Raw genomic sequence first — 24,791 nt, 5'->3', positions numbered from 1 at the left:
GTACATACATAATGTCTAAATGTAGTATGCCCAATTTCAAATATTCTACAAAGTTAATTTAACAAATATTTATTGTCCCATTATCTGACCACATGCCTTGAATTTGGAATAAGAAAATATGGTCATCAAAGATACACGAATGTTTTTTAGCGGGAACCGAACCCGGGCCTCTCTGTACTCACGAATGTTTTTTAGATCTCCACTGTCCAACATGGTAGCCACTAACCATCTGTGTCTATTTGAGTTGGAATTAAATAAAATTAAACATTCAATTCCTCGGTCACCCTAGCCACTCAAATGTATAATTCCCACATTCGACGTGTGGCTACCTCATTGGATGGTGTAGAGGTCCTGAACACTTCCATCCTGCAGGCAGTCCAGCGGAATCGGGCTTTTTTAGATTACACTGTAAACTGTATATGGTAAGTTCCTTTGATAAATTTTTGGGGTGTGTGAGGAAGAAAGGTGGTGAATTCAGAATGAAAACAGAGCCAATTATGCAGGTTGCTCTACAGAGGAAACAACCAGCTGATCCAATGTTTCACTTTGTAACTAGCAGCATCACACAGATACAGGCTTAGAAGCATCCTTTATCAGGCAAATGTTACAAAACCTTCAATGAAGTGAAAGGGATAGTTATATTATCTTGGACAAACCAACAGACAGGTCTTTAAAAAATACAGGATCCCATAATGGGAGAAACAATGTTAAGTACATTTTCAAAGCAACTCTATGGAGTATTATGGAATTTCAAAATTAAAACTATATAGATTATATAGCAACATAAAATAATATGTGCTGAAATGTTAAGTAAAACAGGAGATTATAAAATCAGACATACATGATTTCAGTCTTATTACAGTTATGCAGAGCAATGGATAATTACTACAAGGGGACATGCAAAATAAAAATGTGGTATATTGGATGAAGAATTATGGACACTTACAAAGTAGCACTATTCAAATATAGTTAAAATGATAGAAATGAAAGTAAATGGGCCTATGCTGTTCTATTCTAGCAATAAAATTACTTTCTATTTGGTAACACTGTCTACATGTTTGCTTTGACCTCAATTTCGTATGTGGAATCTATGTTCGTTCTGTATCATGCTCTAATAAAATAAAAAATAAAATAAAATGAATGCCCTTTGGAAGAAATATTTTCAAATAAATGAAAAACTGAAAGAGTCATTTGATCCAGCTCTAAGATAAATTGAAAAAATGTGTCAAAATCTGTATGGTTTAAGACAAATGCACATCTAGTACACAGTGCTTTTGTCTGTGTACTAATCTTTAGCTAGCACATAAAAGAGGTGATAATACATATTGGCAAATATAGTTAAATATGTGCTCATTACATATTGTTAACATGACCAGGTCACACACAGAATTACAAAGGAATGCACCGAGTACTGGTGAAAATGACAACCCTTACTTATTATATGTACTTTCTGTTTAAAGCAATATGCAACTTTCCCTGTGAATCAAAGTCTTGGTTCCTTAAATATTGTCCTGCCCTAAAACTGTATAGATACTTAAAGTGCTATCTGTTCACTTCTACAGTTTTTCCACATGATGTATGTTAGAATTAGGATGTATAATTAGGTTAAAAATACTAAAAAAAAAAAAAAGCAAGGCTATATAGAGCCTTTCTGGTGAATCCTGTATTTGTCAAAACCATTTCAGAGTGCTTTATCTAAGGAAGTAAACAACAAAGATAAAACAAGTCTCAACCATATCTAACACCAAGTTTGATAATGTATGAAAGGTTTAGACTTCATTTCTACTACTAACTTCTATGTGGCTATACATGTACTTATGTATTACATATAAATGTGTTTTATCACATTTAAATAGATGTATGCTTACAATCTTATTTCTTTAATAAATTATTTTCCTATTCTTCAAGTTTTAAAATTATGATTACGTATCCCTTCAAGGGTTTAACGTGAAAAAGCTCTCATTTTATATTGAGTCTTCAAACATTTTGTTGGCGGAAAGTCCTGGGTCCAAGTCCCAACTAAGTCACTAACTAAAAGGTTATCCCGCCTAAGTCACTTCACCTATCTGGTTTCAGTTCCATTATTCGTAAAATGAAAGCATGGGGAAGAGGATATCTAATACCATCTAGTCTAAAGATACCTGTTCGACCCAGTCAGGTACTTTACCTCTCTCAGTACAGGATCGGTTATGGAATTCAGGTTGACAGCTCCTTCATAGGTCAGGTAATAGAACACATTGAGGGATCGAACAGCCTCTGGTCCTTGCTGTTTATAACCAAAAATGAGATCAATCCACTGGTGAAGCTGGCAGGAAACAAATTCACTCTCCAGGGCCTGAAAAAAGGGCATAGATCATATTATCATGCTGAATTCTGTTTTTAAAATATGCAGAGAAATTTAGAACAAGTAGTAAAGTTTTATGCTAAATTTACCATGAAGACTTATTCTGATGTTCTATTTTCCACCAGACTTTGTTCTCCCTTATTTATAGAGTATTTCTGCATTGTCACGCCAAATTGTAATAGATTGTCAACATTAACATTTCAGTGTTATTCTACCACACTGTGAGTAAGCACAGTGAAGGCCAGGGCTGGTTCTATGTTGGTCACATTTGTAACTCAGGGCCTGACAGGCACTCAATTTATGCTTCAAAGAAAAGTCATGCAATGTAAAGGCTACTTTGGGACAGCAAATATGAAAACATTAAACATTTACTGTCCATTTAAAATAGTTATAATTTTTCTACATATAAACATTTTGCTGTTTACTGCAACAACTATAACCAAGTCATTTAGTTATTTCAACTGAGTTTTCATGCCAACAAATTAAATCTTGGGAGGAATACTTATAATTACTTAATTATTCTTATAGCTATTCATATCGAATGAACCCTAGTTGGTTTGCTCAGTGGTTAGAGCGCCAGACCTTGGATGGAAGGGTTGCGGGCTCCATCCCGAGTCAAGGGCACATACCTTGGTTGCAGGTTTGATTCGCAGCCCCCATTGGGGTCATGCAGGAAGCAACCAATCAAATGTGTCTGCTCTCCCTTCCCTTCCTCCTCCTTACTCTACCTAAAAATCAATGGGAAGCCCTGGCCGGTTTGGCTCGGTGGTTAGAGCGCCGGCCTGCAGTCTGGAGAGACCCGGGTTCAGTTCCCGCTAAGGGCACGTACTTCGGTTGCAGTTTGTCCCCGGCCTTGGTTGGTCGTGCGGGTGGCAGCCACCTGATGTGTCCCTTTCACGTCAATGTTTCTCTCTCTCTCTCTCTCTCTCTCTCTCTCTCTCTCTTCCTCTCTCTCCCTCCCACTCTATCTGTACAAAAGATGGAAAAATGTCCTTGGGTGAGGATAAAAAAAAATCAATGGGAAAATATCCTTGGGTGACGATTAAAAAAATATATATATATATTTATATAGATATCTCGAATAAGTCCAAATTATTTGATGCTATTAACATAACAGTGTCCAATGAATAATGGATGAACATAATCAAGCACTCAGTAGAAGTGTGGGCACAGACCACTTCCAGTTCATCGTCACATTCCCAGTCTACAGGCATTGCGCCTAATCATAACAGGCGCCAATGTCTGCTCAATTTAGTAAAGTAAAAAATGAGAATTTTAAGAAAACTGGAGACACTTTTCAGATAAGCATTCATATTTGTATTATTTATTATTGTTCATGATTATTCCAACATGAAAGTTTAGCATTATGGACTACTTTATCTTTGATTCAAACCAGAGATTGTTCTCAAACTCAAACTCTGAAGAGTAATTCGAAGTACACCTAGTTGTATCAGGTTATGTGTTTCATTGAAATTCTTATTTTTAGATAATAAGTGCATGGTTGTGATTTTTTTTTTTTTTTAGAGTGACTTGCTATGTTATCAGTATTATAAAAAGAAATCTGTTGGTTTTAAAACAAAATTGACTAACTTCTATAGCAAGCAAGCAGTAAGATATAAACCATCTCGTGATAAAAGAAGCTATTAGTTCAAAAGTGTACACTTGTGTAAATACATGCTTTATTAAAATAAATATTTATGAATAAGAAAGATGTTTATGGCTGACTTCAAATATATTTATTTTAATAATATTTAACATGGCTTCACAATATATGGCATACTTTAAAATATAAAAATAATTCTGTAAATAAAACTGTAGGCAATTCTCATATTCCAAAGTATACCTGAAATGAAATATACCTAAAAAATATTTAGCTAGTTTCAACTGTGAAAGTTACTATTTTAGACATCTCTTATAAAACTCGTATTTATACACTTAGTAAATAGCTAAGAGAGCACAAAACTGCTTTATATTTTATTCAACAAAAGAAGAGAATGGTTTGGACTAACTTTAAATACATTCCTATTTTAAATACATGGATTTAAAATTAATCCAAAAATCCAGGAACTATTAACACAAGTTGCACCCAAAAGTGATACGTTTGTTTTATTAATTTAGGCCTTGGGTAGGATTGGGGGTGGGGGAGCATGTTTAAAGTGACACATAAAAACAGCAATTGTCTTAATTTGTGTGCAGTGCACTCCACACAAAAGCCCTAAATATGTTCAAATTAGAGCAAGCTGCTTGATTGTCACTGCAGTCTCATGTCACATTAATGCATGACAAACATTAAACCATACACTTAAATGGCAATTTATATCATTTAAATGTTTACTGCCAGACTAGCTCATCACTCATTTAAATGTGACTTTCTGACAGCTAATTTCAGTTAATTTTCTCCAATTCACTTAATTAGAACTTTCAATCAGGGAAGAACCTCTACATATCTTTAAGCTTACATCCTTTTAGTTGTTCAAAATCTCAGTAAACAGCTGAAAAGCTCTACTATAATAGATTAGCATGTAATATCTCTGAGTCTACAAAAAAAGTGCGACCATATGAAGCAAACTCACAGTATGTACTCTTGGAAAGCACCTACACTTATTTATGTAAATAATACTCTCGCCAGTAGTTTAAATAAAAAACGTTTAGTTCATATACACACACTATTGAAACTATAAAAACCCCGCATCCAAGCTAATTAAAAATTAATGATTTCAAAATTGTTTAATAAGATAAAACAGTCAGGAGTCTCCTGAGTGTCCATGGTGGTGTGATTTGAGACTATAAAATTCTAGAAGGCTCAGCAAATGACAAAGTACAAATGAATTTCCTCAGTATTAAAGCACTAAAAACTAGGGCAATTTTATTTTATGTGTCATCAAACAAAGATGTGAGCTTTACTAATGTTGATTACTTCTTTAAGTACATTCAAAATGGTGAAGCAGGTTAGATTCAGATGCTTGAACATTTGCATCTTGACACCACATCAGAATGTTAAGCAACAACACTGAATTTAAAGACACTGTATGCTGGCATTAGGCCGCACACACATGCAGAGAGGCCCACAGTGTCCTGGTTCAGCCCTCCCCTTATACTGTCATACTGGTCAGTCCTTAATGGGTTGACCACTGTCATGAAATTATTGGCAACATCTTTTCCCGAAGTTAATAAACACATTACTTCCATGAATAAATTATAAATAAAAATTTAAAAACTAAACTTAAAATCTCATTAGCGGTCTTCAAGCATTTCTTGCAACATACTAAAGCTTTAAGAAAGAAAGAACAACTGCTAGTGAAGGGTGTAAGAGAATTCCGAAATCTTTCAGTACATTTCAGTACAAAGTCAGTGCGGGATTTTAACATTCTTTTGATATCAGCAATGATAACTGCCTGACCAAAAGTCTTTAATAATAAACAAATATATTTACTAAGGACTTGAGGAAAGAGGTAAAGACAAAGAGGAGAAAATTATTGAGGAAATTTTGAAAAATCAACCACAAATAATTCAAAATAGAGTACCCTGGGATTACATTTTATAACTTCTGTTTTTGAGGGTCAAAAAACATAAATCATAAAACATATTAAAAATTCTTTAAATACCTTTTTATATGTTAAGATTTTAAAAAATACTCTTTTTACAAAATAATTATTCATATCCGCATTTTCAGTCACAAATAAATAAAAACATGCCAGTGAAATGTTAAGCATTTAGATTTTTCAAAGCCTTTAGGACAGACAGTCCTCATTAAGACTGGAGTTAAATACGGTCCGCAGCTAGGGGATAGTAACAGAATTTCCATGCTGCTCTCAGACCTAACCAATCAATTGTTAGTACTCCCCTAGCAGGCTGAATACATCATTTACATCCAGTGTGTGCTCTGAGTAAAATTTGTAAAAAAGAAAATCCACTAAAATGTCCAACACAATACATAATATTCAACTCATCTGAGTTATTATAAAATAAATCAGTGACTAATGTCCAATTGTTCAGGATCAAATAAGACTATGAAAAGACTATCACATGAAGCCTCACAGAAATTGTCAATCCAATCCAGAGGGACTCATATTGGTCTTGACAAACTGTCTAGGGGTTGATATCTGTTTTTTTTAATGAGATCTATTAAACAGAGACTAAAACACTTGAGATATGCTAAAAAGTACAGTATACAGATGTCAAATACAAACACTTATTAGCAACTTTCATTTGCTTGGTATGCATGCAGAACGTCAACAAATTAAACCTTTAATATTTTAAAGATAATAGTAAATTATTCATAAATAACTCATTTATATAACCCCATGTCAGAAATAATTATAACATATATGAATATGTGTCTAACAATAAATCTCACTAGAAGAATGTAATCTATGTTTTCGTGAAACTAACCATTAAGGAAATGAATTATTTATTGATAAGAAAAGTTTCATAAAATATTGTTTCCTATAGTGGAGTCAAATAATATGATAAATTCTGTAGAAATAGTTGGCTTTTTCCAAGAAATTCTAAGCTATTTGTGAATTAAAATTATAAAATAAGAGGCATTAATCATGTGCTTAATCTACGCATGGTTTAGCGGTACTCTATCAATTTCCTTAAATTTTCTGTGATGTAAAAATTACATAAAATAAAAAAATCAATTTCAATTAACCAAAGAAAGTATATGTTAATTATTTACCTCAAGACTGGGAAACCTTACTTGTATGTTATTTGTTTCTCATACTTGTAATTCCAAGATTAATGCTAATGTTTATTTATACACTTGCTAAATGTTTTCATACCACACCATTAAAAAAAAAGGCTAAATAAAAGCTACTGACATCTATAGAAGAAATTTTTATTAAAAAATACCAGAAGAGCAAATATTACTTATAAACTTTAAGTACAGAAATAACTGTATAAGCAGGAGGAAATAGGTCTGTCCAGCCGTACACATTTCTGCACACCTATACCACTCCCTGCATTCCCAAGCTTCTAGAAAGCCCGATTTGGTTCTGAGATACAAAATGCCATATAGCTCGAAGTTTCAAATAAGAAAATAAAAATCACTGACTAACCTTCTTGACTTTATGTACATTTAATTCTAAGATGCACTTAATCATATTTTCAATAAAAGAAAATAAAAATTTGTCTTGTAAATTTTTAATTGTATATAATTAAGAGTCTTAATTCATTTGCGTGTAGATAGTAACATGTTTCAAAGGAGTTAATGTTTGGATTGGCAAGAATGTAATATACAACATTATAGACTTGGAATTTTAAGTATTTTTCATTTCAAATACATGTAATACAGCCTTCTACACACACACACACACACACACACACACACACACACACATACACGCATTTACAATGAACTGGTCTGTTATGTTTGCATGTGCTGGATTTCAAACACTAGTGGTAATGTTTCCTTAACATTGATATATGACCTTTGTAATTTACATTGAAGAAAGCTGTTTTTTTCAGCCTAATTAGAACTGTTTCAAATTTTCCTGCTAAATATATGATATAAAGTCCTTTCAACTTTTTTATTCTAGAGTTTCTTTCCATGTCAACTTTGTTCCAATCAAAATATGCTTTGAATTAAATGATTTTGATTGAATATGTGGATCACATTTCACTTCTAAGATTTAAAGTCCAAAAAGGAAAAGTTTAGCCTGTTCAAACAAAGCAAGAGCAGCCACTTTGCGGAAAGCTATTCACATTTAAGAAGACTGACAAATTGTTTGTGTGCACCATTAGGTCTAGTTTCTACAATAGTTGCCAGATTTCCTGTCCCTCTAATAAGATACATTAACTCCTTAAATGCTGGCTCTGAATTTGTGATGAATCCAAGTAACTTCAGTAAATGTTTAGTTTCTTTCTTGAAATAAATGGAAAGAATAGAAAATTTGCTATGTTACATCAAATATTTTCCAGAAGCAAAGGTCACAAAATAATCAACATTTTTCCATAAAGGAAATACACGAATTTTGAATGTAAATATGCTTTCCAAACAGGATTATCAAAAGTGACAAATCCACATTAATCCTCATTTTGTAAAAGGTGCATTAATTACCCTATTAAGAAGTACTTGTTCAGGTGAAACACAACAGCGAAAATATTAAAATTTTGGTGGACTATACTAACATAAGCTTAACATTCTTCCATACTGATGACGATACATCACACTGCTTCAGAATTCAGATATTTACCTTAATATAAATATATAACAAAAATGTGAAACATATTTTATACTATTTACAAAGAAAAGTTTCACTTTGGGGCTTAGAAATATGTATGAAGCTGTGACATTAAGAACAATAAGTATTAATACCAAAACAACTGTTGGGTGCTAACAAAAAAATTGTATCTGACAGTTTAAAAAAATGAAATGTAGTCAACAGCACATCCTAGTTCAGGCTGAAAGCAGATAGAGAAATCACTGAAAGGAGTTCTACACTCCTAAACTGCCCTTGAACTGTTGGGTAGAAGAGAGACTTTGGAGCCCGCGGCAACCGGTTCATTTCCACATTTATATCGTTACTGAAGAAAAGTGTGAGTTAGTATCATATCTTGATATAACCATCAAGCACTCGTGCATCTTTTGGCAGGAGAATCATTCTGTCTACGATTGTTATTGTGTAGTTTTAAATGGACTAGTCAACCAGCTGTTATATATTTTACACACTGAAGGCCATGTTTCCTTTGAAATTCATAGTTTTAATCTTAACTGAAGTCTGTATTGCTGTGTGCCAAGATCAAAAGGATTAGGCAAACTTGTACAATTACCCTCCTTTGCAGGGAGATGATTTTTTTTCTAATGTTTAAAATAGTCCTATACGCTGACATTTTATCCAACTATTTTCTTTAGAGCTACAGAACATTAAAACATTTAATTAACATTTCAACCTTAGGTCACTCTTAATCTAAGATCTAGGAATTCATAATATACAGATATTTTAAACTAGTTATACAGTATAATACACATAGCAAGATGAAGCTTTTTAAAAAAATTCTATTCAGTAAGAACGGATGATGAACTACACACAATTACAGGGCAGATACACCCATCTATTTTACTATTTGTTTGTATTCTGCATGACTTTGTTCAGAAGACAATTCAGAGCTTACAACAATGCATAATCATCAAGATAAAATAAATATAACATATAAATAAGGTAATGCAAAAATAATGATGAGAAGTACATAAAAATCACACCATGAAATCTACAGGCGCGCTGAAGGTGCACCCTGTATTTGGCCCTCAGCTTTCTAGCAGGCAACATAAAGAAAGAAAGACGAACACTTACAAGAGTCAAATATGACCATAACGTAAAAATAAACCAGATGGCCTAGAAAAACACATTATTTCTATTCCTGAGATAAGAAATTCCTCCCTTGGCAATATGATGGAATCCAGGTATGTGACTCTCGGAGGGACTGACTTAATCCTGGATAGATTTAAAGTATAGACAAATGAAGAGAATACATATTCTTCAGGCAACCCTGCATAAACATTATTTCTCTTAGGTGAGGCTTCGAATGGTAAATTCTAGACTATACTCATGACAAGTACCTGGAATGCAGCCATTTTATTCTGTCAGTTACATGTAGAGCCACAGGCTTCAACAGCAGCTAAACTGAGTCAAAGGACTAATAATCTCTTAGTAATGCGAAGGGGAAGGCCCACCTCCACTTGGAAGGGATAGTGTCCTGTCCTAAGACAGGTCCAAGCCTCTCCTCAGAAAGTAATTTTGGGTAAATGTTCCCTCACAGACAAATAGGCAATAAAATCCTCCAAATGCCCACCATAATGTCCTAATACTTATGGATGTTAAAATCCCTGGAAAATTAATTCTGAGCATTGTGAACTGCTGTTACACTCTCTAAGATACACTAGTAATAAAAACACACACTTAAGTAATTAAAACATTAACCTACAATTCTCAATTATCCACCTAGGTATAGAGAAAAGAATAGGTTTCTTCTTCAACAACCATCGAAAAAATGTATTACTTTGTTGTACGAACTTCTGGAAGTTTCATTTTATAGTCAGTTGCCAAAGGAAGAAAAACAAAACCAAAAAATGTAATCCCTTTCCATTTGCTTATCCGCACAGATCTGATAAATACTAGCAGTCCCTTGCCTTTGAAGAGGGCCAGACCCAACCCCTACTCATTGCCAGATGTAGTCTGATCCCATGGGGACTCCAGACAAAGACAAGGGGCTGTCTTCATGGCACCCTGGGCTGACTGTCATAAACTTATATTGGCAAATCAAGATCCTTGGCAAAACAGAATACTTATTATATCACCACTTCCAAGAATACCCAATAAAGAAAAACGTAAGGAATATGAATGCAAAAATTTCTGAATATTTTTTAAAGGATTGACAAGTTAAGCCAGAGAATTACATCTGCACTTATTTTGTGTATGCAATTGCATATACAAACATTAAATGTAGGACTAAAGTCTTTTTTTCATTCTGCAACGTTGGAGTAATATCAGCAGCTCTGCCACCCATTCAATCTACAAACCTTTTATTGAGTGACTACTATAGGTTGTGGTCTATGCTAGATTCTGGGGATGACGAGATTATGTGTCTTCGAAGGGTGGGCATGGAGGCAAAAGGTCATGCATCTCTCAGAGGACTACAACAGTCAACGTGGGAGGCACTGAAAGCCACGAGATAGTGGCAGTGGGAGTGAAGAAGAGGGGACAGATGTTAGAAGGATTTAAGATGGAAGTTACTATACCAACTGATTGCCAACGTGAGAGCTGAAGGAGCGGGAGCTCAGGATGACACCCGTTTCGGATGGGGACCTTCATCGTACTGGAGAAAGAGCAGTATATACATATGGTAGAAGATTAACTCACTTTTGAAATTCGTATTTTGGACTTTCTTTTACAGATTTGAAGTTAACCCTACAATTTTTTTGGATCTAAGGCTGCTAATTCTAAAAGAATATGTATACTACTTAAACATTAATATATGCTCATGTCCAAGCCAAAAAAATTCTGGGTAGCAAAATGACCACCAAAACTTCCTATCACTGCTTTCCAACAGAAATATAATGTAAACCACATATTTCATTTTAAATTTTCCAGTAGCCACATTTAAAAAAATTATCAGATGAAATTAATTAAAAAAATAAAAGTTTTTTCCTTTATTGACTTTACAGAGAGAAGTGAGTGGGAGAGACAGAAAGATCAATGAGAGAGAACGGCCATTGGCCACCTCTGGCACGCCCCCCACTGGGGTTCAGGCCCACAACCTGGGCATGTGTCCTGACCAGGAATCGAACTGGCGACCTCTTGGTGCATGGGTCAACGCTCAACCACTGAACCACACCAGCTGGACCATATGAAATTAATTTTAACATAGTATATTTAATCAGAAGTGTCAACATATCATTTAAACATGTAACCAATATAAAAATTATGATTTTGTATTAAATCTTAGAAACCTGGCATCCATCTCCCTTATAGTGTGCATCACACTTCCATCCCAACCGGTCACACTTCAAGTGTGCAACAGCACATGTGACCAGTGGTTCAACACTGGACAGTGATGTTTTTCCATTCAATTCCCCAAACTGAATTTGCATTCAGATTTCTACAGTATTTTGATGTAAGATGAAATGCAGGGATTAACAATACTTCACCCTTTTAAAAATATAGCTTCTCTTACTGAAAATAAAGATAAAGTTTATGAAGCACAAAGCACCTTCAGAGTACAAATTGACCTTTGATGCAGTTCTGAAAAGGTCATTATCATCCTCGGCGCATGAACAATGGTCATACTTTAGGACACGACAGCAGAAATATTAATATCTTCCAGTGTGAAATAGACATAATGTTGTGCAACATATATTCTTTAGCCAGTTACAAATCTCTGAAGAGACATGGCGGCATCTGGAAGATGGCACTGTGACTGACTGACCTCTCCAGCTATAAAGGTAAAGGGCTAATTCTACCAACTACAATGTCACCTGTAAGCTCTCCACCCTTCAAAGTTCTTGGTTAGTGTTCTTGCATATCGTCTACTCAGCTGTACCAGTTATGTACTTTCAGAACTATATGGACATGAGACTACAATTCATTATAGGGAACCCAGCATTTACTGAAAGTCGGACACGTTAAATCTGCAGACACTGTGGCTATATTCGTACACCTCATAAAAAGCTCCTCATTTTAGCAGCAGCTGGAACTGGCCTCTGCCCACTCCTAGAAATCCCTCAACATTTGTGATCAAAGTCTAGGATTCTCTATATCATAATAAATTGTAGGTCTGATTCTTTCTGAATTATCCATGTGGAATAATGACTAGTTACAGGGTCAGTTTTAATTATTTTTCACAGTCATGACTATCTGGGCAATAGGAGATCAACAACCGGAACTTCTTGGAAAATATAATGAAATCTGTTAGTTATGCTTCCTTGCCTCCCACTCAACTCCATAACTAAGCTCTCCCTTTCTGCACAGGTACACCACTGAAGACGTTTTTGCTAAGATCACCACGTCCAATGTCTGAGTCCAATGGGCGCTTGTCTTCTTCACTTCCCCTCTGCCTCACGGCGTTTACATTTCCATCTCTCTCTTTGTGCTTCCTTGAAACCCTCTTTCCAGATTCCCTTTGCACGTTTCCGGTTTTCCTCCTCACTTTCCCTTTTAAATGTAGGGTGCTTTTCCGATGTCTACCTCTCTAGTGTTTGTCTCCTCGTGATGCAGGCCCAGGCCCTTGTTTCTGATGTAACTCAGGCGAGATGACCTCCACTACCTTACCTGACAATGACTACCATCTCCAGAGTTTCAGATCCAAAATCGTGACTGCCCATCACACTACTTCTTTTGGTGTGTGCTTCAGGTAACTCAAATTTAATGTATCAATACATAAATAAATAAGGAATGAATATTTTCCCTCTTAAACTTCTTCCTTTCTTGCTTTAGGATTACGGACGCAGTCGGGTCCTTCACTCGGCCAGCCGATCTGCAAATCGTGGCAGTCATCTTGACTTCTCCTCTCGCTACAGAACTGATCAGACAATACGCCTCCAAAATTATCTTTCAAATTCTTTCTTCCTTTTCCTTCCACTTGGACTATCTTTGTATCTGTGTCTCATTATTTCTTAGTTCAATTATTCTAACACTATCCAAACTCTAACACCATCTCTAAATGTCCCCTCTTCAACTCCTCTATACTAGCTGCTGGCTAAAACCTGACCACATCATGACTCTCTCCAAGACTTGTCAATGGTTCTTCTTCCCACTGAGCAGTGGATCTCCATCCAAGTTTAACATGCCCCGAAGTGACCTGGGGGATGAGTTAAAACACACATTGCTGGGATCCCCCCCCAACAGAATTTGTTTCTGTGGACCTGGAGCTGAGCCCAAAATTTGCCTTTTTAACAAGTTCTCAGGTAATACTGGTGCTCCAGGTCTGGCAATCACATTTTCAACACCACTGCCCCAAAGAAAAAAGTCCTATTACTTACGAGGCATTCAAGACTGTTCGTATAACCTCCCTATGGTCTTATCTTTCCACAGGTGTCGCTCACAGTTCTCTTACACACACCTGCACTCTGCCTTTGAATTAAATTTAGCTCTTGTACTGTACTAACAACAAGATCTCTGTTCACACTGCTTCCTGTGTCTGTGATGCCCTTTCCATCACCTTGCTCACTCCCTGGCAAACTTTTACTCATTCTCAAAGACTGGGACCAAATGTAGCTCCCTGGTTAGGCCTTCCCCAATCTTCCCAGGAAGCAAAATAAGGCATTTCCTCTTTTGTTCTCTGAAAAAAAATTATAACTATGTACAGTGACAGATGTTAACTAGACTTGTGGTGATCATTTCACTATATATATATATAATTGAATCATTATGTTGTACACCTGAAACTAATCTGTTATATGTCAGTTACATCTCAAAAACATTTAAAAAATTACACACACAACTAAATAAATACAATGTTAAATGTTCTAATGGTAGCTTGAGTTTATCCTTCATGGTACATACACGACTATTATACTATTTGTTATACTACATTATACATTATCACAAGTTCTATATTTATTTAGTTAGTTTATTTATTGTTCATCTCCCTCGCTAAACAGTAGGTTGGAAAGGGGAATGCTCTCCTTCTCATTGCTATCATCCCAAAGACTAATAAGAAGTAGACACTCACACAATATTTGTTGAATAAATACATGACACATAATCTACTTCTCTAATTAGTTACTGTCATGTCTGTTTGATCTTCCTAACGACAGCCCCAAAGGGTGGGTGTCATACTCTTCCAGTTTTGTGATCACCGACCTAATTACTCAGTACCCCCTAAAAAATGTCTATTGAATGAATAAATGGCATTTAAGAAATTCTTGTGATTTAGCACAATTCAGGTCTATGCTCAGGAACTATGATCTTAACGCTTTGTACAAGAAGCAAGAAACTGACCATGGAAACTGTAACCAGTTGATACAGCGCCAATTTGGCAGAGTTGTAGGAAATGTGAAGAATTTCTGTGATTAGCGGCCATGGCATATGAGATGCGCCCAGTCTGCTAGCCACCATCAAATCTGGGGCATGAAGAAAGGTGTAGTAGGTATTACAGCACCTTCTTTCAAGGTTTTATTTTCTCCTGAACAATGTCAGGAAGATGGATGCAAATAATGTCAATCATAAACCTGCCAAAGGCTCAAAAAGACAACATATTACACAAGGAAAATGCACCAGAAGATCAATTTGGAAGAAATTCACTGACCAGCTAAACAACAACATAACAACAACAGCAGCACTTAACATTTAGTGAGTAATTATGATGTGCCCCGTTTTATGCTAAATGATTTACATGGGTCATTTTATATAAACTTCACAATAATCCTATCATATAAGCACTACATTTAAAAAGAAAACAAAAACTGTTTTACAAATGAGGCCAAGAATGCTAAATAGATTGTGTAATGTCACACAGGGAGTAAATGTCAGAGCAGCAACCTGAACCCAGATCTGACCCTCAAAGACACGTTATTAACCACTACACACCCTTTTGAAAAATTCTGAAACAGAAGGGTGTCTCCCAAAGCTACATTATGACAATTCTAAAAATACGAAACCATTTCATACTAAGTATTATTTTAATGTAATTTAAGTAAGCTGAGTATATACTAAATCTGATGTCAACCTGCAGGCTTATTTACAGGTTCTATTGTTCTTTCAACTGGTTTTTGCCTTTACATATGCCTTTTTCAAACTAAAACTTTTACCATGTATTACAGTTTATTTTTCTGTCTTCCTCACAAAATGTGAATTCCTAGATGACAGAGGTTATATCTGTACCCTTGGAAGTGAGCACATAGTAGACACTCATTAAAAGAGCTAAATAAAAAAACACATATTTTAGGTCTCTTTTTCACTACTAATCTATATATTTAGGAGATTTTAAAAATCAAATTTAAAAATTAGAGCAAGACAGTGAATACCAACATTTTTGTTAACTGTTAGGTCCAAAGACTTGTATAAAGAAGCAAGCCACTAAATTATTTTGAGATGAGAATTAACAATAAGAGTTCATTTTGCTAATTCATGAACATTAGCGACTTAAAAAGATGTGATTTCATGTATTTTAATGTATATTATATTTTGTTTTGACACATGAACTATTTGAGTTCTTTAAATCAAACTACTGTGCAAAAAGAACAGATACAATTATCTTATTTCCTATTTAAATAAACATTTTCATTTAACTACCAAACTTGATATGTTTTTGTTAATTTTTGGAAAATGTTTTAAATGCTTTATGAAATAACACTGTCTACTCAGAACACTGATTACACATTTTTCTCTTATTTTTTAACATCTCCAATGCTTTCAACAATTAAAAAAGAGAAGCATAGCACAGCCCTGCAGACCAAAGGGTCATGGGTTTGATTCCTAGTCAAGAAGACATACCTGGGTTGCAGGTTCAATCCCTGTCCCTGGTTGGGGTCGTGCAGGAGGCAACCAATCATTGTATCTCTCTGACATCGATGTCTCTCTCTGTCTCTCTCCCCTCCCCTTCTCTTCCACTCTATCAAAAATCAATAAAAAAATACCCTCAGGTGAGAATTAACAACAACAAAAAGCACAGCACAAATATTCTTTGCTTTTGAGATTTCAGGCTCTTAAATGTGCCACCTGGCAAACACTTCTAAATTAAACTACTATAATAATAAACAACAATGTCAACAAATACATCTGATTTGAGGTTTTTTTTTAAAGTTTCTGAGATAACTTCTATGATAAGCGTAAGACACAGCAGAGTACAGTAAAATCAGAATTGGAATCACTACATGTGTTCGGTTAGGACAAATGGATCAAGGACATAGATGTATTTATCCTGAGACCACCATTTTCCTCCTTTGTTGTTCAAAAATATATTTCTTCTTGGCTAAATTCAACACAAAGGATGCAGTTATAAGGCCAGAGTCTATCAAATATATCATTAGCAATATAAGCATTTAAATTTTTCTTAAATATGTAGGTGAAAGACAAACAGCAAGGCAAGAGTTAATTGAAACATTCCTCTTTGGAGCAATGGAGTTGAGGAGTGGGGGCTGGTGGATGGCAGGAGGCGGGAGCGGGGCAGAGAGATGCAGAGTTAATCAGGGAGCAAATCCGAAGCCAGGCATGGATAGGCCTCACTAATGAGCCTCAAGTACCCTGCAGTGGTTTTCAAACTTAACTGGCTTCAAACGATGCCACCCCGTGACAGAATGCAGCTAGCCATAAGAGGAGGGTGATTAGAATAAATGACTGGAGTAATTAACTCTGATGTGAAACCACCTGATTGGAAAAGAGAAGCCAAGAGCTATTTAGCTGATGGTCCTCTGGTAGAAAAAGGAAGCTTTCCCTTTCTCTGGCTGGGTGTTCAGTTAGAACTCAACTCTTTCAAGTAGGTATTTGGTAGCACTAATGAAAAGCAGCTTCCCTTCAAGGGTCTCTCAAGGACCTCCCCATTCATTTTGAAAGGGGAAGAAAATAAAAGCTTCAAAGTAGAACTAATTTACTTTACTCCCCTACCTCTTGGTGAATTTTGCATTCGTAAAGCCTGAGTTAGTATTTGCGCTAACAGTCTATCTCCAAATAATGTCATCAAACAGCAAAAATTTTTATTTATGATATAATCAGATAAAGGTAATTAAAAATTTTAACTTTTCCTTTTCTTTAAAAATAGTTCACAATACTGCATGTATATGTTACATATATACAATTTTTATTTGTCAATCATACTCAGTGAAGCTGGAAAAATGTTTTACATAGAAAACTTGAAACTTATAATAAGTGTTGACTGGTGTAAATATTTCCTTTGTAAGTGCCATTGAGATTGTTCTTCCTATAGCAAGAGACTCTAAAAGAGAGGGACATGAAGTGTGAATGGAGTACCTTTGTTTTTGAAGAGAAAAAACAGAATAATGTTAAGGCAAGGAAAGTATACATTTTTGCAAAAAGACAGCTTTCTTACAGTGCAAATTGACCTTAAGAATCCACCACACTCTCCAGTCTGCTTTATTTTACAAAGAAGAGAATTACAAAGACTGGGGCATTACTACCTGCTGTTTTACAAGTAATCATCAATTCATTGGGCCAATGTTGTTCTGTACCTGCTGAGTTAATGTTCCCCGACACACCCCTCCCCCTAAAACAGGTTCACAAGCTGCCCAGTAACAACTATGGGTGTAGTAGCACATGTAACTTAGCAAATGTTTATGCCTAAACTCGGATTTATTTGACAGCTTTACACCTTTGGGCATGATATAATTAAATATTTTGACAGCTAAACAAAAACTGTATAAATTTAAAAGCTATTAGGAGCAGAGAAACTAGGATCTAAATGAAATAATTTGCTTATACCCTAAACCACTTTTAGCAATGCAATCCAATAAAAAGCACAGAGGGCTACATGTCTATCCAACCGTTTCAGCTAATTTTTTCACATTTCTGCTATGAAGAACATTCCCCTTATATACACTGATAATGACTCTGACATCAACAAATGGAACACATAGAGATTTAAGATTATCGATATAACCTCTACCTTTGGCTATTTTCTATAATTTGAAAAACAGTAATATTAAAAAGGCAAAGGCTAAGTTTAAGACATTTTATTTTTTTTATTTTTGAATGTTTAAGTGCAGGTTTTATTTGACTGTAACTTTGTAGATACTGAGCTGCACTGATTAGATTGGAAGGTTATTACCTTCACGTAGCAATATATATTGTTTTTCTATTATTTCCACAATAAATTACTACAAACTTGGTGTCTTCGAACAACATGAATACATTCTTTCACAGTTCTGGAAGTCAGAACTCTGAAAGGGCCTCCCTGGGCAACAATCCGAGCACTGGTGGGTTCCACACCTTTCCAAAGGCTTCAGCAAACCTCTAAATTCATATCATAATGTAAAGACTTACCTCATTTCTTTCTATATTTTAATAAGTAGAAATATTTTGGAGGGACATGAAAGAAAGCCACATAGGTATGGAGGGGGTATTGAGATTATTAATCTCATTATTTTCAAATTTTGAGGTTAAAGGTTCTTGAAAGTGGCAGAAAATTTCAAGAGAAAGACTTGACTGTGCCCATGGCTGAATTTGAAATTAAAAGGGACATGGATGTGGGCTTCCTGTAAAAATTAGAAAAGGCGAGAAAATGAAGACATTATTTAAAAGGTTACTATGGGCAATATAAAAGGAGCGGGTGGGGGGCCTTTTTCTGCCAAGGGCCATTTGGATATTTATAAAATCATCTGCAGCCCATACAAAATTATCAACTTAAAAATTAGCCTGCTATGTTTGGGCAGGCTAACTTGGTGAGTTGTGTGCTGTTAGCTGGGATTGATTTCCAGGGCTTTATTTGGCCTATGAGCCAGACGTTCCCCACCCCTGAAAGCAACACAAGGAAAGTGAGTGGACCTTCCAACTCTGCCATTAATGACTCGGGAGTGAATCCTCATTCTCCAGATCTTCCTGGTACTCTGTGCTACCTGGTCCTCTAAGACTCCATCCTCACTCAAGCCAGGGAGGAGCCACAGCGATTACGCTGCTTATCTTCAGAAAAACCCACTGTTCGTCACTGAGCTCTAGAAAGTGTTCCCATCAGTAGTACTTACTACTCAAACATATGGATGAAAAGCCTCAGGTACTTCTCTAAGAATGAAAAAGCAAAACTGCAAAGCAAAATTCACCTAACATTTTTTAAATGAAAGGCCGATTTGTATCTACCACAGTGCATCGTCTCATCACTCCGGAAGGCACCTACAGCGACTGGCTTACAGTCTCACAAGAAGCTCAAGTTCAAACACTATGTAATCAACTAAATAAAATAATTTAAAACCTACTTCCCACTATGTAAAAACCTGAGGAAATACTCCACCCTCACTGAAGGTAACAACGATCAGTTGTTTATTTAAAAAGAAATCAATGACATGTTTAGAAACCGGTTCACTTCTTATGTGGTGTTTATATTTCACTTTATCATCCCCCTAGGAAAGACAGTTCTCAAGGGAGAAAATACTATGAACCAAATCCTGTTTAACTTACACATGCTGATGTCAAGCAATTTAAAAATCATTCTAAAAAGAGCTTCTTGTGTATACATCTAAAAACATTACTGTGTTATCTACTCCTCTTGCCCATGTTAACAGGACGGATGTCTTTTTGTGAATCATATTTGGGTCTACTGGAACATAGCCGAAAAACAGATTAAACTTTGTCTAGTGTTTAAATATCTGATGGTGTCCTGGCTGGTTGCTCAGTGGTTAGAGCGTCAGCCCGCAGCCAAGGGCACTTACCTCGGTTGCAGTTCGTCCCCCACGCTGGTCAGGGTTAGGGTCATTCAGGAGGCAGCCAATCGATGTGTCCCTCTCACATCGATGTTTCTCTCTCACTCCCCCCTCCCTGCCCCACTCTATCTGAAGATATTTGAGAAAATATCCTCAGGTGAGGATCAAAAATAAATAAATGAAAGAATGAAAGAATGAATGAATGAATGAATGAATATCTGATAGTGTACGGACTGGGGATAAGGGACTGGGGACTCAGAAGCTAGCCCAATTCTGGCTACTTTTTTTTTTTTAAATGAATGAATCTTGAGTAAGATAATTTAAACACTAGTTCTTAGGTTCAACATTGCTAGTAGATGAATAGCTGTTTGAAGACTTAGTGAATTTATACCCAAAAGTAAGTATTATTTGGTGTAAAATAAGAAATTAATACTACTAAAATACTACACATTAAAGATGTCCTTTTCTGAAGAAAAAGTATATCAGTGTCTTGTTTTGTTTTGTTTTGTTTTTTTAATCCTTACACGAGGACATTTTTGCATTTATCTTCAGACAGAGCGGGAGCGGGAGAGGGGGGGAAGAGAGAGAGAGAAACATCGATGTGAGAGAGACACATCGAGTGGTTGCCACCCATATGACCCCAACTGGGGCTGGGGACAAACTGCAACCAAGGTACGTGCCCTTAGCGGGAACCAAATCTGGAACTCTCTGGTTTGCAGGCCAACACTCTAACCGCTGAGCCAAACCGGCCAGGGATATATCGGTGTCTTTTTAAAAAAAATTTTTCTTTATTGATTTTTAGAGAGAGAGGAAAGGAGAGGAGAGAGATAGAAACATCGATGAGAGAGAACATCCACTGGCCATCTCCTGCATGCCCCCCAGCAAGGATTGAGCCCAAAATTTGGACATGTGCCCTGACTGGAAATCAAACTGGCGACTTCTTGGTGCATGGGTTGACGCTCAACCACTGAACTACACTGGCTGGGCTATCAGTGTCTTTTTTTAAAATATGTCTTTATTGAATTTTCTTAGAGAGAGAGAGAGAGAGGAAGGGAGAGAGAGCAAGAAACACTGATGTGAGAGAAACGTCCACCGGCTGCCGCCTGCATGCCCCCTACTGGGCATGTACCCTGACAGGGACCCCTCAATCCACGGAGCCACACCAGCCGGGCACCCATGTTGACTTTTAAAAACGTGAAAGAACTATGTTCAAACTGTTAGAAATTGCTGTGACAGCTCTAAGGGTACAATAAGCATTGGTCCAGATCCACTGAACATACATAAATGTATCACACCCAATAAAATATACTAATTCCTTAGACCTAACACTCCATCCATGGCCCTTTATTTCACATATTACTAATAAAAAGAGCTGTAAAATAATTATAACAAAATGCTTTATCATGCAAAATTTAATTTAAAATTGACCAAAAAGAGCTATCAGACATTTTAGACATAGATTTTATTAAGCATTGTACATATGTAAAAAATAAAATATAAATAAAATAAATTGGTTATTTGTAAATCATTTCACAGTCCAATGCTTCTGAATTACTTCCTGACTCAAAGTTGTTGAAATCTGTGTTTTTCCACATAACACTGTCCCCAATGCCTTTAAGAGCATTAGTGAGACAGCATTTTATTTTAAAAAGAATTCTTGTCTATCACCGCTCTTCCAATATTCATACTTCCATTCTAAAAATTCTCTCTCCCGGCCTTTTTGAAAAGAAGGAAGTGAAACTGTCATTATTCGCAGATGACATGATCTTATACATAGAAAACCCTAAAGACTCCATCAAAAATCTACTAGAGTTAATAAATTAATTTGGCAAAGATGCAAGATACAAAATTAACGTCAAGAAATCGACAGCATTCTTATACACCAATGATGAAATCACAGAAAGAGAAACTAAAAAAAAAAAAATCCCATTTACCATCACAGCAAAAAAATTAAGATACCTAGGAATAAATTTAACCAAAGAAGTGAGGACTTCTTCACAGAAAACTACAGGTCATTGAAAAAAGAAATAGAGGAAGATATAAGAAAGTAGAAGCACATACCTTGTTCATGGATTGGGAGAATTAACATCATTAAAGTGTCCATACTACTCAAAGCAATCTATAGATTCAATGCAATCCCCATCAAAATGCCAACAACATATTTCACAGAACTAGAACAAACACTCCAAAAGTTTATATGGAACCAAAAAAGACCCCAAATAGCCACAGCAATCTTGGGAAAAAAGAACAAAGTAGGAGGGATCACATTACCACATATCAGGTTATACTACAAAGCCACTGTAATCAAAACAGCCTGATACTGGCACAAGAACAGACAGATCAATGGAAGAGAACAGAAAACCCAGAAATTGACCCAGGAGAATATGCTCAATTAATATTTGACAAAGGTGGCAAGAACATACAGTGGAGTCAAGACAGTCTCTTCAATAAATGGTGTTGGAAAAATTGGACGGTTACTTGCAAAAAATGAAGCTAGACCACCAACTTACACCATACATAAGAATAAACTCAAAATGGATAAAAGACTTAACTGTAACTTGTGAATCCATAAAAATTCTAGAAAAAAAATGTAGGCAACAAAATTTCAGACATTATACGCAACAGAATTTTCACTGATATCACACCTAAAGCAAGAGAAACAAAGGAAAAAACGGAACACATGGGACTACATCAAACTAAAAAGTTCGTGCACAGCAAAAGAAACAATCATCAAAATGGAAATGGAACCCACCATATGGGAGACCATAATTGCCAATGATGCATCAGATAAGGGATTAATTTCCAAAATATATAGAGTACTCAATACAACTCAACAAAAGGAAGACAAAGAACCCAATTAAAAAATGGACAGAGGACCTAAATAGACACCTCTCCAAACAGGACATACAAATGGCCAAGAGACATATGAAAAACTGCTTGATGTCACTAATCATCAGAGAGATGCAAATTAAAACAACTATGTGGTATTACCTCACACCTGTCAGAATGGCCACCGTCAACAAATCATCATCAAACAACAAGTGTTGGCCAGGGTGTGGAGAAAAGGAGACTCTAGTACACTGCTGGTGGGAATGCAGACTGGTGCATCCACTATGGAAAGCACTATAGTGTTACCTCAAAATGTTAAAAATTGATCTGCCATTTGACCCAGTAATCCCACTTCTAGGAATATACCCTAAGAAGCCTGAAATACGAATCAGCACTATTTATAATAGTTAAGATCTGGAAACAACCCAAGTGTCCATCAGTAGATGAGTGGATAAAAAAGCTGTGGTACATGTACATAATGGAATACTATGCAGCTGTAAGAAAGATCTTTTATCATTTGGGATGACATGGAGGGATCTGGAGAGTATTATGCTAAGCGAAACAAGCCAAGCAGAGAAAGACAAATATCACATGATCTCACTTATTTGTGGAATATAATGAACTAAACATACGGATGAACAAAATTGATTCCGAGACATAGAGGTCTGGTATAGACTGACAAACCCCAGAAGAGGAGGTCTTGGGGGGAAAGACATAAACCACAGAACTTATACGCATGTATGCATAACCAATGGACATAGATAACAAAGCTTGGGAAGGGGGGGGGGGGATGAGGATGTCAATGGGGGAAAAAGGAGAAACATCTATAACAAAAACAAATTAATAAAAATAATTTAAAAAAAGAAATGTCCATTAGTGCACTTCTTATGAGTACTTCTATCCTATCTGTATTTATGATAACTCTGATACCTCTACCTTAAAACAACAAAGAACATTAAAATATGGTCAGCAAAACAAAAACTCATAGAGGCAGATAAAAGTTTGGTGGTTACTAGAGGAGGGGAGCTGGAGGGAGTCAGTTGTATGGCCTAGAATGGAAAGTAGACTTTTGGTGGTAAGCATGTGTAGTATATACAGATGTGGAATTAAAATACTGTACACTTGAAAACATATGTTACAAAACAATGATATCTCAATTAAAAAATGTTTAGTGGCACAATACTGTTCAAGTGGAAGACAGTTTGGCAGTTTCCTATAAAATTACATATGCTCTTACTACATGATCCAGCAATCACATTCCTTGGTATTTACCCAAATGAGCTGAAAATGCATGTCTACATGAAAACAGCACATGAGTATTTATAGCAAGTATATTCATAATTGCTAAAACTTGGGAGCAACCGAGATGTCCTTCAATAACTGAATAAACTGTGTTGCATCCAAACAATGGAATATTATTCTACAATAAAAAGAGATGAGCTGTCAAGCCATGAAAAGACATGCATATTGCTAAGTGAAAGAAACCAATCTGAAAAGGGTACACACTGTATGATTCCAACTATATGACATTCCAGAAAAGAACAATGATATAGATAACAAAAAGACGAGTGGTTGCCAAGGGTTCACAGAGGTCGGTGAGGGTGGGGAGGGATGAATAGGTGGAGCACAAGGGATGTTTAGGGCATTGAAACTATTCTGTATAACACTGCCATGGTAAATATACATCCCTATACATTTGTCAAAGCCTACAGAATACACAACACAAAAGGGAACCCTAATGTAAACTGTGGACTTTAATTAATAATGATGTATCAATATTGACTAATCAGTTATAATAAATGTACTACACTA

General features: G+C 35.8%; 1 protein-coding gene across 7 annotated transcripts in view; it reads right to left on the bottom strand.

Annotated features, from left to right (window-relative positions):
• LRBA (LPS responsive beige-like anchor protein) overlaps positions 1–24,791 on the bottom strand; it is a 622,710-nt gene that overhangs the window by 73,374 nt on the left and 524,545 nt on the right. For all 7 annotated transcript variants that reach the window (XM_036239773.1, XM_036239776.1, XM_036239775.1 and 4 more), the window contains one exon: positions 2,168–2,335. In XM_036239773.1, the coding sequence (XP_036095666.1) occupies positions 2,168–2,335 (168 nt within the window). The remainder of the gene's footprint in view (positions 1–2,167; positions 2,336–24,791) is intronic.

This window comes from Molossus molossus, unplaced genomic scaffold (genome assembly GCF_014108415.1).
Source record: "Molossus molossus isolate mMolMol1 unplaced genomic scaffold, mMolMol1.p scaffold_m16_p_4, whole genome shotgun sequence".
NCBI classification, from domain to species: Eukaryota; Metazoa; Chordata; class Mammalia; order Chiroptera; family Molossidae; genus Molossus; species Molossus molossus.
The sequence above is the reverse complement of the archived record's forward strand: the minus strand, read 5'-3'. Positions and strand labels throughout refer to the sequence as shown.